At 36.7% G+C, this 14,823-nt stretch overlaps 1 protein-coding gene across 2 annotated transcripts in view; it reads left to right on the top strand.

Annotated features, from left to right (window-relative positions):
- RRP1 (ribosomal RNA processing 1) overlaps nt 1-14,823 on the top strand; it is a 41,592-nt gene that overhangs the window by 3,113 nt on the left and 23,656 nt on the right. The window contains exons 2-5 of one of the 2 annotated variants that reach the window (XM_036745903.1): nt 1,532-1,614; nt 7,381-7,438; nt 10,961-11,046; nt 12,524-12,585. In XM_036745903.1, the coding sequence (XP_036601798.1) occupies nt 1,532-1,614; nt 7,381-7,438; nt 10,961-11,046; nt 12,524-12,585 (289 nt within the window). The remainder of the gene's footprint in view (nt 1-1,531; nt 1,615-7,380; nt 7,439-10,960; nt 11,047-12,523; nt 12,586-14,823) is intronic. The other variant, XM_036745904.1, reaches the window with a different exon arrangement.

Genomic DNA, 14,823 nt, shown 5'->3' on the forward strand with positions numbered 1-14,823 from the left:
CCCACTTTTTTGACTTTGAGGGTATAGGTCTAAATTGCTTTTCACAGTGGTGGAATTAATCAGTTGGCAAGTTAACCACTAGTACATTAGTGGGCCTGTCTTCCCATGGTCCTTCCAACAATTGTCATTTTCCTTATTTGTTATTTTTGCCAGCCAGTGAGTGTGAAGTGAAACTCAAGAGTTATTTTAATTTACATTTCTTTAATCATTAATTTTTTGGAGCATTTTTTTTCATATGGCACCATGGGCCCTGATAGTTTGGTTTTCGATTTATTTTGCCCAGAACCAGGCCTTTTTACCTCACTTCCTATCCACCAGGTCCAAACTGTGTTGCTGGTCTTTTACTTCCCACTTTTGCTCTCTTTTGTGTGTTATATGCCTGCATTAAAATGTAAGCTCCTTGAGCTCAGAGATTGTCTTGGTTGTGTTTTTATCGACAAAGCTTAACACAGTATGCTGCACAGAGTAAGCACTTAATAAATACTTTTTCCTCTTCATCTGTAGCTCTCTGCCTCTATCTTATTTCCATATGAATGAAATGCACTTTCACCTCAATTCTGTCTTTCTGAATTGGGATGAAGAGGGAGGATAGTGATAGTCACACAGAAGAGAGTATCACTGATGTATTTTTTTAAATCTACCAAGTTTTAGCTTAGAAGCCACCTCTTCTGTGAAGCCACTTCTCTCCCAACTGTTAGAGTTCAATCCCTCATCAAATGTTCTTAGAGTACTAGTCAGTCTTTATCCTGCTTTATATTATATTTATCTGTGTACATATTGTGTCCTCAAAAGACTCTCCAGGGAACATTTTGTCTTTGTATGCTAGTACAGTACTTTGCAAGTAATAAATACTTAATGTTTGAAGAACTGGGATTCACTTGAATTACCCCCAAATGCAGAGGGGCTATTCTGCCTTGCTAGTGTTAAGGCCATTCTGCTATATTTAATGTAGCTATTGCTGATCATTTATTCTAAAGGAAAAAACCTTGAATTTGTACTCAGAATGAATTTAGGGTCAGCTTGGAGTGGGCAGTGTGAAAATCATTCTCTAGTGAGTTCTATTCATTTGTAAACACAGGAGATAATTGTAAAAATTCATATTGCTTAAGGTTTTTAAATAGATTTATTATCTCATTTGATTGTGTGAGGTAGGTTGTTATGTCATTTTACAAAGGAAGAAACTGAGGGCTAAGGGATTGGGTAACAGGGAGCTAATAAAGCAGCTAAAGTCAGGTTCAGATTTAGATCTTCCTGACTCCAAGTCTAACATGGAATTCACTTTGCCATCGAGATGTTTAGGAAACTGACATTTTAAAATGCTGAGGTTTTCTTTTGTGAACACAGTGTTTACTTGCTAAGCTTGCTTTTGTGGTACCTGTGATTCCTCGTTATGTTATAGCAGTTTCTTAATTTTGATTCATATATATGCATATGTATGTGTATATGTATCTGTGTGTGTGTGTGTGTGCGTGTGTGTGTGTATGAAAGGTTAGACCAATAAAATTTAAATGTCATTTTTGTTTTTGTTTAGGTGGTTTCAGTCATGAAGAATTGCTAAAAATATGGAAAGGGCTTTTCTACTGTATGTGGATGCAGGACAAACCTCTCCTACAGGTGAGATCCGATTTCTTAGTTTGGGTTGAATAGAGAAATTTGGAATGAGTGTGTCTGCCTGTACTCATAGAAGGACCTATGTAGGATAGACTCACCAGGGTGATCACTTACTTATGTTAATGTAGGGAGAGAAATTGGGCCAGAATTGTCAGTATCATTGTTTTTCAATACATCTGGAGTGACTGGTACTTTAGAACAGTCTTATAGAATTCGTTCCAACTTTCTTGTTTTATGGAAGGAACTGAGGCCCAGGAAGGTTAAGTCACTTGCCCAAGGTCACATAAACATCAGAACTTAGATTTAAACCTGGGTCTTTTAATTCTTTTCCATTATACCACCAATCAATTTGGAACATGTAACCCTTTAGGGGAAAGGTGGTAGGAAGAATGACAATGACAGGGCTTAGTTAGCATGGAGCCCAAAGTAGGGGACAAGAATACGGAAGGGGAGATGGAACAGTACAAAGAAATACTTTCTGCTTTTCAGTATTGCCTTGAACCCTGCTACAAGCAGCCTCCTCCTAGGTGCCACTGAAACGATCCTATTCCAGGTCCACAGATGTTTCTCTTCAACTTACACTAATTAATATGCTTTGTTTGGTTTTGCTTTCTATAAAGCACACTGGCTCTCACTCTCTCTCGCACACGTACACGGTTATTCTGAACCTGGCAAGCACCAACAAATGAATATGAAGACCAAAAAAGATTGTATAAAACTGCAAATATCTTATGCACAGCTTGAATTTGTTTAAAGTATGTAATAAATTCATTCTATTTTATGCTTCTTTGCTTCCTTGTATTTCTTTTGAACTTCCTTTCATTCTCTTCTAGGCATTTAAAAAATTATAAACATTTTTTCAATCAGCAAAAATCTACATCCTCTGCCTCTCCCCAACTCTTCCTTTGAGAATGAAGGGAAAATAAGATCTTGTTACAAATGCGTAGTCAAGAAAAACAAATGTTCACATTGGCCATTCTGTTGCAATCTCATTCTGTGCTCTAAGTCTTTCACCTCTCTATCAAGAGATGGTTAGCATGTTTTATCATTAGACCTTTGGAATCTTGTTTGGGGGTTACATTGATCAGAGTTCCCAATTCTTTCACTATTATATTTTCAGCATTATATACATTCCTGGTTCTGTTACTTCACTCAGCATCAGTTCATAAAACTCTTTCTAGGTCTCTTTGAAACCATCCCCTTCTGGGGCAGCTAGGTGGTGCAGTGAGTAGAGCACCAGCCCTGGAGTCAGGAGAACCTGAGTTCATATCCAGCCTCAGACACTTGACATATGTACTAGCTGTGTGACCTTGGGCAAGTCACTTAACCCCCATTGCCCGGCCACCCCCCCCCCCCCCCAAAAAAAAGAAACCATCCGCTTCGTCATTTCTTACAGCACAAGAGTGTTCCATCACATTTATACACCATAGCTTGTTTAACATTCCTCAATTCATGAGTACCTCCTTGGATTCCCATTCTTTGCTACTTTAAAAAGAGCTATAAATATTTTTGTATATCCTTAGGAATTATTTTGTTTAGGATTAATCCTTTCCTTAATATACTCTCCCTATAATTTCCTCTTTTCCACTTTCTTATTTCCCTCTTGAGCGAAGTGTATTGTTATACCCAACTCTGTGTGAGTGGGTTTATTTTTTCCTCCTTTATCCAGCTTAGATGAGAGTGAGGTGCCATTGTCAGTTATTCCCACCCCTCTCTTCCATTCTGTCTTCCTTTTTTGCATAGGTGTTTATTTGTGTACTCTGATTATATGGCATGATTTTCCATAACCTTCCTTTCCCTCCTCTCCTTCCCCGCCACCCCAGTATATTCCTGTTCTCTCTTTCTGTTCTTAAGATCATCACATAATTGAACCACTCCCAGGGCTTTTCTGATTAAACTCCCTCTATGATCCCTGATGATGATGAGTTCAGAGGTGATATGTGACATATCCTCACGTTTCAGTGTAAGCCGTTTATCCTTGTTTAGTCTGTGTCATTGTTCATGCATATTTGCCTTTTTATGTTTCTCTTCACTCCTGTGTTTAAACTTCAAAGTTCCGGTGTTTTCATCAGGAATACTTGGAAATCTTATTTCATGTAAAGATCCATTTGTCCCCCTGTAGGATTGTATTCAGTTTTATTGGGTAGTTATTTTTTTACTCTCAACATGTATCTTTTGGCTTCTGGAATATAGTATTCCAAGCCCTCTGTTCCTTTATAGTTGTGACTTCTTAATTGTGTGTGATCCTGGTTGTGACTTTGTATTTGAATTCTTTCTAGCTACTTGCAGTTTCTTTTGCCTGGAAGCTCTGGATTTTGACTATAGTGTTCCTGAGTTTTCATCTTAGATTTCTTTTAGGAGGTGACTGGTGTATCTATTTCTACTTTGCTCTGTGGTTCTACGAAGTATGTACAGTTTTGTTTTAAGATTTCTTGTAATAAGATGTCTAGGCTCTTTTTTGGTTATGGTTTTTAGGTAGTCTGATGATTATTTAATTTTTTTCTCCTTGAGCTACTTTCCAGGTTAATTGTTTTTGCTATGAGAGATACCTTGTGCTTTCTTCCGCTTTTTCAACCTTTTGACTTAGTTTTATAATTTCTTGTGGGGCTTTTTGGGGGGGGGGGGGCAGTCAGGGTTAAGTGACTTGCCTAGGGTCACATAGCTAGTAAGTGTGTAAGGCCGGATTTGAACTCAGGTTCTCCAGATTCCAGGGCTGGTTCTTCATTCACTATGCCATCTAGCTCCTTTCTTCCTCTTCTCCCATTGTATTTTCTTTTCCTCTCCCTTTTCATTCTTCATTTAAGATCACCAAAACATGACCAAACTAATCCTAGGCCCTGGTGATATCGTCCCTGATGATGATAGGGTTTTTATTGTTGTATTGGTTTTTTTGTTTAAATTACCACAGTTTCCCCCAGTTATCCCTTCCTTTCTTCCCTATCTCAGAAAATCATCTCATATAAAGAAAAAAAATGAGTATAATTGGTCCATACATCAAAAAAAAGTGAAATAATGTGAAATGCTTGATCTCCCACCTCTGCAAAGGGGTGGTGTGGAAATATCTTCTCATATCTCTTCTTTGGGGACTTGCTTGTTTTTTATAATTTTGTAACATTCACTTTTGATTGACTTTTAATGGTTCTTTTCATTTACATTGTTGTAATCATTGCAGATCATGGGGATTTTTTTGTTTGTTTGCTTACTTCAGTCTGAATCAGTTCGTGTAGATGTTTGTGTGCTTCTTTGTAGTCATCACATTCACTATTTCTTAGAGCATAATTAGGCTCCATTTATTAAGCTCTTACTATGTCTCTGGCACTATGGATACAAAGAAAGTCAAAGGATAGTTCTGTTTTCAAGGAGCTCAGTGTCTTAATAGGAGAAATTAGTAATATTTTCTTGTGGCCAAACTAACATCTATTCTCTTTCTAATTTTTAGCCATCACAGAAAGTGCTGCTAGAAATATTTTGGCATGTATGAATTTTCTCCTTATCATTGGCTTCCTTGGGACATAAACTTAGTGCTGGAATGTTTGGATCTAAATGTATGGACATTTTAGTCAGTTTATCTGCATATTTCCAAATTGTTTCCAAAATGGTTGTACTAATTCACAGCTCCAACACAAATATACCCTAGATAATAGGGCTTTAGGGGACACATGTTTATCCTTGTTTGGTCCCTTATATTTGTTGGCTGCATTTACCTTGTGTTTGTATTTCATAATTTCTACACAGCTTAGGTCTTTTCACCAGGGATGTTTAGAAGTCCTCATGTTTCGTTAAAGGTTCTTTTTTCCTACTGTAGGATTTCATTCAGTTTTTCTGGGTTGCTTATTCTTGGTTGTAAGACTGTGTCTTTTGCCTTCTGGGATATTTTATTTCAAACTTTTTGCTCCTTTTAAGTGCTGTCTGCTAAGTCTCATGTGATTTTGTGTCTTATTACTTGAATTCTTTCTTGTGCCACAGCTTCAGCACAAGGTCATCTAGAATTCCTGGATGAAGCAAGCTTTTTTAGAAAAGGAATTTAAATTTTTTAAAATTAAAATAAATGAAATGAGAGTGGTAGAGGAAGAAAATTTGAAAAACAGTGAGAGCTATGAAAGAAGTAAGTGGAAAAAGAATCAATAGTTTGGCACAAGAGGTGTAAGGCTTTACCCAAGAAAAAACCCCTGAAAATTAGAATGGACCAAATAGAAGTTAATGACTCCACATGACAACAAGAAATATTAAGACATTCAAAAGATTGAAAAAATAAAAGAATAAGTAAGGCATCTCATGTCAAAAATGGGTGACCTGGAAAACAGGATCATGTGGGAATGTTGTCATAAATATGTGTACACCTGCTAGTAACCGGGGATAAAGGAAAGAAACACATTTACCTTCCACCCTTGCCTCCTCCCCTGGCATAGGCTTCCTCTAGGAACCCATCTAGGCTGTTTGACTGTTCACATGAATTGGATGAGGTACAAGTCATCAGTTCTATTCCTTCTGGTGAGCTGGAAAACCAACAGACTTTGCCATCTGCATATCCAGTGCCTATTAGGGTATTCCAGACCTTACCATCTGCCTTGTTTCTATACTGCTCAGCAGTAAGCGGTGTAGTAGATAACAGCACTGGCCCTGTAGTTAGGAAGACCTGGGTTCAAATCAGGCCTTAGACACTTAGCTAGCTGTGTGACCTCAAGCAAATCAATTAAAAACAAAAAAAACCCCAAAAAACCCTCTATCTGCCTCAGTTTTCTCAACTGTAAAATGAGACGACTCATTTGCCTTCTAGGGTTGTTGTGGGTATTAAATGAGATACATGTGAAGTGCCTAGCACAGTGAGTACTGCAGTACACTTGTACCTCATAAGTCCTTCCCTCCCTCCCTTCCACACCCATTTCGAAGGCAAGAAATATGGTGCTCTTTATGCATATGAAAACATACGCAAAACCTATTTCCACATTATCCATATTGCAAATAATAAAGGGAAGAGAAATAAAGTTAAAAAAAGGTTTCAATCTGCACTCAGAGTTTGTTAGTTCTCTCTCTTTAGAGGTAGGTAGCATTTTTTTATCATGAATCTTTTGGCATTGTCGAGAATCATTGTTGATCAGTGTAGGGTCTTTCATAGTTGATCATCATTACAATATTGCTGTTACTGTGTACAATATTCGCCTGGTTCTATTCACTTTACTTTGCATTAGTTCATTTAATTTCTCAAGTTTTTCTGAAGCCATCCCCTTCATCATATTTTACAGTACTACAGTACATTCATATACCATAACTTGCTCAGCTATTCCCTAGTTGATGGGCATGCCTTCAGTTCTGAATTTTTTGCCACCACAAAGAGCTGCTATAAATATTTTTGTATGTGTAGGTCACATAGTAGGCTCTTTTAAAATACTTGTCCCTCCCTACTTCCTTTCTCATTGCTTCCTTCCTTCCGTCTTTCCCTCTGTCCCTCCCTCCCTCCTTCCTTTCTCCATTCTTTCTTTCTTATCTTCCTGTCTCCATCTCTTCTCCCTTTCTTCCTGCAGACCCCCAGGCATTGTCATCTGACTTACTAAAGTAAGGACTTCTTAGGATTGCTTGGCCTTTCCATCTTCCCTGTAGCTGAACTCTTTTTCGATATGTTGTCCCCCCCACTTAAAGTGTGAACTCCTTGGGAACAGGAACTGGCTCTGTGCATGATGCTTGTCACATAGTAAACAATTACTTTTTTTTTAATCATTAGAGCCATATTCATGTAGTGACCAGGGAATTTTTTTTTTGTTTCCTGAACAGGAGGAACTTGGAAATACAATTTCCCAGCTTATTCATGTTTTTCAGAACACAGAAACCCGTAAGTATATTGTGGCCTTATTTTAGATGTATTTTAAATTCTGGGTTTAGTCCTTTGTAGATCAGAACTAATCAATCAGTTAATAACTGGCTTCTGAAATTTATGCCAATCAATACAGCTATGTCATAGATTCTCTCCTACCTGAAAGACTCAGCCAGAACCTATAAAATATCCCAGAGGCCAGTGGAATTTTAGTCTATCTGAAAATTCTGTTTGTTTCTTCTGCTGCTTTTTTCGTGGATAATTGATATATGGCTAGTTGCCATTGAAATACTGATACCTTTGTCGCCAGGGTCTGTTATTTAAGCACTAATGCTATAAAAGAATAATACTTCTTTTTATTAAGGTATTAGCTGGTGATATCATATTGCCACAGGAAATACTGGTTTTACTTCAGTTCTCTTTAGGTAGGTATTGTAGTCAAAGACCATAGCTACTGGTAACTAGAGCCAGGACTTAGGTATAATCAAGGTAATTGACTACCTAGGGCATTCAGCCAGCAACACTCCAGATTAAAATGTAATTGGGAAATATTTAACAAAATAAAAATACAATAGAATATAGATGGTGTTAATATATGTTTTTCTAAGTTCATATGCCACCTACAGGGATCCTAATATAAGGTTTAGTGACTTTGTTTCCATTTGAGTTTGAAACCACTGACTTGGGCAATGAGAGACAGTTTTTAATATTGCCTCTTATATATGTCCATTTTTTAAAAATAGTATTTTATTTTTTCCAGTTAATTGTAAAGGCAATTTTTAACATTCTTTTTTTGTTTTTGTTTTGTAAAGGCAATTTTTAACATTCTTTTTTTGTTTTTGTTTTGTCAAGGCAATCAAGGTTAAGTGACTTGCCCAGGGGCACACAGCTAGTAAATGTCCATTGTCTGAGTCTGAATTTGAACTCAGGTCCTGCTGACTCCAGGGCCAGTGCTCTATCCATTGTGCCACCTAGCTGCCCCTTAACATTCGTTTTAAAAAAAATTTTGAGTTGTAAATTTTCTCCCTCCTTCCACTCCCTTCCCCCTCCCTAAAGCGGTAAGCAGTTTTATATAGATTATATATATGCGATCGTGCAAAGCATTTTCATAGTAGTCATGTTGTGAAAGGAGGCACAGACCAACAAAAGAAAGTGAAATAGTATGCTCTGATCTGCGCTCAGACTCCGTCAGTTTTTCCTCTGGATCTGGAGAGCCTTTTCCCTCTTGAGTCCTTTGGAATTGTCTTGGACCTTTGCATTGCAGAGTGAAGTCATTCATAGTTGATCCTCGCACAATGTTGCTGTTACCGTTGTATGTTTTTTTTAATGCCAAAATATTCGGTTCTCTGTGGGATGTAAGTGTATTGTAGTATGTCAAGTTGCATGCATTTATAATGAAGACTTAAAATTTCCAATAGACAGTAACACAAGGGAGATAATTTTTAAACCTTGCCCAGGCCTCCCAAATGCTTTGTCTCTGCTTCTTTGGTGGCCTCCTACTCCCCTGTGAGAATCAATGGAATTGTGCTGGGAGTAGTATGTAAACTGCTGTTTGTCTTTCTTTTTTTTTCTTTATTACAGGGGAAGGGGGAAAATAGTTTTAAGAAAAAAAGTTTTTTGTAAAAACAAAAGATATCAGAAATTCAAGAGTAAGAAGAGCTGAACAGTGGTGGTTGGTACTTGACGTAGGTGGTTTTTTGGTCAGCTTGTAATACTATTAGTTGCCTGGGATAACCATTCCAAACATGATGGAATACCTCTCAAGACTTAACAAGTATAACTACAACTTGTTTTTTATCAAGTTATGTGGGGCTGAATAATAACGGCAGGTCATTTAACTTCCTGGGCTTCGGCTTTTTCAACTGTAAAATAAGAGTTGGATAAGAAACTGTCTGAGGTCCCTGCTGGCTCTATGTCAGGGGTTCTTAACCTGGGATCCATGGCCTGTGGATGGATTTTAGGGTCTGGAAACTTAAATGATTAAAAAATTACATCTTCATTTTAATATAATTTTTAAATTTGTAAACCTGTGCATTTAAAAACATTATTTTGAGACAGGCTCTGTAAGTTTCACAGACTGGCCATGACAAAGAAGGGCTGGGAACCCCTGCTCTAGATTTACAGTCCTATGACCTTGCAGAAGGAATGCAGAAAGTATTGCTAAAGATTTTGTAGGTCTGGGCAAGAAACCGAAGGACATCTTAAGGAACCATGTGGTGTTTTTACTATTGCTACCAGTTAAATACAGACTTGGGAAGAGAGAGAAATTTGAGAAATGAACACCTGGTTAATAAGGTGGCATCTCCAGATGAAGTTTGGCTTTCTGGATCATGGCTTACAGTATAGGAATGATGTACTCTTATAAGGGCTAGTAAAACATGTATTTGCTTGATATTCTAAAAATGTTATCAAGAATGCTTTAAACTAAAAAGATAAGAGATGGGAAAAAGGGAAACTGCTCTATCTTATCTACCAAACTAGATGTCATTAAGACTAACTACAACGTAAGGAAAAGATTTAGCAGTAGAGATATCGAGTGATTTCACAGGAGACAAAAATCTAAGAAAGAAGCTGCCAATAAAACCCATGTCCTTAGGTATCTGTACATAAAAGCATGAAATATAAGTAACAAACAAGGTGAACTAGAGATACTAATGTAAGCCCTAGTCAGTTTTATTATTGGAATGACAGAATATTCCATTACAGAGTTTTTTAAACTTTTGTCCTAGTCTGTCATAAGCTGAAATAGGCATTTAAAAAAATTTAATGGAAGAGTTATCAATCTTTGGAATTTTAATTGACTTATATATACATGAGCCTTAACTCCCCCCCCACCCCTGGTACTGTCTGTATACATACTGATACAACTCTTGTGATCTTCAAGAGGGCCCATTCTTAGTATCTAGGTCCAGCAGAAATAATAATGACTGCTCTTGGCCTATTGGATAGATTGATAACTGGTTTGTATATACCAGATGCAGGAGGATAGATTATAGCATCATACACTCATGGAAGGGAATTTAGAAATCATTTTAGTCCAGCCCCCTCATTTTATAGTTGAGGAAGCTAAGACCTAGGGAGAAGTGATTTCTTCCTCTGGGGTCACACAGGTAGTAAGCTAAGGCACTCAGCCCTAAACTTCATGATCAGGCAACTTGATTTTTACCCTAGACATTTTCTGCCCTCTTGCCACCTGTGTTTCTAAATTTACAGCTTTCCATTGGCTCTCTTAGACTTTAGCCTTGCCTCTGAAAAGGGCTTGCGAATTAACTTCCCCATTATTCCATTTATCAAACCTGTTCTCCTCTTAATCCCAGCCTTCTCTTGTAACAAATCAGTCTAGTCAAGCAAAACAAATCAGCACATTGCCCATGTTTGAAAATGTGTTCCTTGTTCTAGGCCTCAATCACGCATCAGTGATCTGTCAGTCTTCTCAAGTCATGATTGGGCAATACATTATCAATGTGTTTTCTATCAGTTATTTTACAGATTATTGGTAATCGTTGATGTTAAAACTTAGAAATCTTTGTTCTCTTATAGAGCACCTCTTTGTTCAGACTTTCTGGCAAACCATGAACCGTGAGTGGATTGGAATAGACAGATTGCGCCTGGATAAGTTCTACACGGTAAGAGATTTGCTCATGTGCTTTTCCCATTTTCAGTGGGCGGGGCCCTATTTGTGTTAAGGAGAAGTTTAGCTCCCTATTTTGCTGCCTCATTGTTGTTACTTAGTTTTAATAGTGATTGCTGAGAAGAGAAAGGAGATGTGACCTATAGCTGTTCTGCCTCTTAGGGAAGTATAACCTGTGCTCTGAAACTGAATGTTTCTTACCTAACCTATTTATTCAATGCCATCCAAATTAAATTACTAAAAAAAATTTTACTGAGTTAGAAAAAATAGTAACAATGTTCGTTTGGAAGAAGAAAAGGTCCAGAATTTCAAAGATGCCAGAGAAATAAGATGTAAAGGGAGAGTCAGCAGTATTGGACCATAAATTATTGTAAGGCCAGATCATGGTCAAAGTGTAAAATGGATAATTTTGTTAAAAATTACTTGTATAAATAAAACCAATGTAACCAAGGATAGAAGGAATGCAGAAAGGAGAAGTACTTTCATAGACAATCTCTCAGGGTGTGATTGTGTTGAAATACTGCTGTGGTTTAGGAAATGATGAGCTGGTTTATTTAGAAAAACATGGGAAGACTTGGACATATGAAAGAATATGTTCCACATCCAGAGAAAGAGATGACAAGTGGAAATGCGTATAATATGGGTTTGCATATATGTGTGTATATGTTTATAGATGTGTGTACTTGTATCCACTTTTAACTGTAGCCCCCTTTGGAGGGGGGAGAGAAGAGGAAAAAAAAAATAAAGCAAAAAGTGCACAGCAGAGAGCAAAAGAAAGCCTAGAAGGAAGCAAAGAAGAACTGGGTAGTTTTGTAAACAGTGTTTAGTATTTTATAGATTTTCTTGAAATGGAAATGTATTGTTTTATATTGAATCTCTTTTCTTGTGTTCTGCTGTGTACATGGAAATGTTCTTTTTTTTTTCTTTTTTCATTTTGTATTTAAGTTTAAAATGAATAAAAAATTTTTAAAAAGAGAAGAAATTGAATTCTTGCTGGGATAAGGTGGCCAAAATTGATGTGTTTTGCCCTAATCTAGAAGCCTCTGGTGGTTGACCATATAGAATGAAATGCAAAAAGTGAATGCATAAAGGCAATTGTAAAAGGCAATTGTGGAAGCAGCTTAAATATCCTGCTATCAAGTATGAGCCCTGGTCAGGAAAAACGTTGCCTAAGCATCTTGGTTGAATTTAGGTGCTAGGTAAAAGGGCTTATGAGAAGTTTCTTCCCCAGGCTTTAAGAGGAGCCAGCCTCCCTCCAAAAAGAAAACTGTTACTTATTGCCTTAGTTACAGTGTTGGTTACAAGGAGAATTTCCATATCTGACCATGACCTTAAAACTTTTAACAATGGGAAGATTGGAACTATCAGATAGATATCCTAACCATGTAGTGGTGACTACCCTGCTTTTCTTATTTTTGTGGTAAAGCTTATGTTTATATTTCTCTTTTACTAATTCTTCTTTTGTATCAAAGCTAATGCGCCTGCTTCTGAACCAGTCCTTCGAGATATTAAAAAGAAATGGATGGGAGGAAAGGTCAGTAAATTCTATTACAGAATGATTCATACCATCAGACAATGAAACCCCCCCCCCCAGAGCAAAGCACTCATTTTATAACTTTGACTAATTCAGAGATTAAAAGGTTTTTAGGGTTTTTTTTTAAATTGTTAAAAGAACAATTTCTTTAAATATTTTAAAAGTAGATAGGATCACAAATAGAGGTGAGTTTTGGTTTGGATAATCTGAAAAAGTTTTAGGAAAACATGGACCAGTCAGATCTAAATTATGATAACTTTTCTTTCATGCCTTAAGTTTTAAAAGCACTTTCCTCACAATTCCCTGTGAGATAGGTATTAAAAATATGATTACACCATACTTCAGATAAGGAAGATGAAGCACAAGTGTGTGTTATAACTGACCTATTCATGATCACATAGGAGAGGATGGGGTTTGGATTTAGGATCAAATATTGGGACTCTAAATTTAATTTTCTTTATAGTATGCAACAGGGTTGTATAGACTAGGGAATGGCTAAATAAATGTGATACATGAACATAACTCAGTATTTCTGTGCTGCAAGAAACAATTCTATGGTGAATACAGAGAAGCATAGATTTAGACAATCTTCTGTTACAGTCAGGAAGACAATGTACACAGTGACACAACAATGTAAGTGGAAAGAATTATCACAAAAAATATCAAAAGTGAATGTTGCAAAATTACAAAGAATAAGCATAGCTCTAGAGAAGCAATGTGAGATATTCCAGCCCTATTTTACAGAGGTAGGAGAGCCACAGATATAGAACGTTGCGTGTATTTTCTGATTTTTTTAAAAAGATGTAATGATCAGTTTTAGTGATTTTTTTTTTAGTTCTTTTTTTTCCTTTAAAAAATATTACTTGTAATATAAGATGTCTCTGTGGGAGGGGAAAAGGATAGGGATATTGACAGAAATTTTGGTCATGTTAAAAACAATATATCAGTAAAAATTAATTTTTAAAAGAAAATACTTAAGAAATTAGCAGCAAATATGCATTCAGTGTGCAGCTAACAATTCAGATTTTCATAAAGTGAATTAGATGATTGGCCCATCAAAAAAAAACCCTTTAATACATAATAGCATTGTGAAATATGAGCATAGGAGGCAGTGAGAAGAATTGGAAAGCACATGAGTAGTCATTAGGGTTCTGGGTTTGAATCCTTCTCAGCACCATGAGCAAGTCATTTGACCTTTCTGAGTCTCGTTTTCCTCATCTATAAAATAGAGATAATACTATCTACCTTATAGGGTTTTTTTTCCTGAGGCTCAAATGAGATATAATATATGTAAACATTTCTTAGGCCTTAAGTACTGTATAAATGTTAGCTAATCTTATTATGAGCCTACTTCGAATTTTATTTGTAAAAATTCAAATTTTCATATACTCGACTTTAGTGATTGACCCTGTTTGTCTTTTTATGGTCTCTCTCTCATCTTAAGCAGCTATTAATAATAACCTTACTCCCCATATTTGCTGGATGATGATGGAATTGGAGATTGGAAGGCTTCTTGGTACCTATAGCTACTGTTCTGAGGTGCAGCAGCAACAATATAAGTTGACCCCAGCAGAAGGAAGTTAGCTAAATTCTATCTTCCATCTCTGCTATTCTCCCCAAGGGGGCGCTCAAGAGCAGTGAGGGAGCAGCAGACAGGCTGTCAAAGGGAAGGAATGAAAAGGTCTGGGTTAACCCTACACTATAAATAATTAAGTGTAAGGCATTACAGTGTTATTTGCATGTAAATCTGTTTCTCCTTTGAAGTTATAGAACTGAAAAGAGCCTTAGACATATAGCCAAGCCTTATTGTTAATTATTTGAGGGTAAGGAACGTATTGAGTTCATTTTTGTGTCTCCCACACTAACAGTAGACTCAGTAAAGAATTTTTATGTTTTTTTACTTACTTGCCAGCCAGTAATAGTATGGTGCAAGTAAGGAGAGTTGCTAAGTGATTTGGCATTCTTTAATATTGTGCAGTAAGGAGCTAAAAATATTTTTATTTCATATAACCAATTAAGTCAAGTAGTAAAAAAAAGTATTACTCCTGTTTTCAAGATGGAGAAACTGGGATTCCAAAAGATGAAATGACTCGCCCTAGCTAATCAAGTGTTAGAGGATTCAAAACCACATCTCTCTTGATATGAGAGTTCATATTGAGATAGGAGAGTTGATATTGAGTTCATATGCTTGGCTTTTATTATACTGGGAAAAATCTCATTGGGTTAGGAGGGGATTTT

The sequence above is a fragment of the Trichosurus vulpecula genome, chromosome 2 (assembly GCF_011100635.1).
Source record: "Trichosurus vulpecula isolate mTriVul1 chromosome 2, mTriVul1.pri, whole genome shotgun sequence".
Taxonomy (NCBI): domain Eukaryota; kingdom Metazoa; phylum Chordata; class Mammalia; order Diprotodontia; family Phalangeridae; genus Trichosurus; species Trichosurus vulpecula.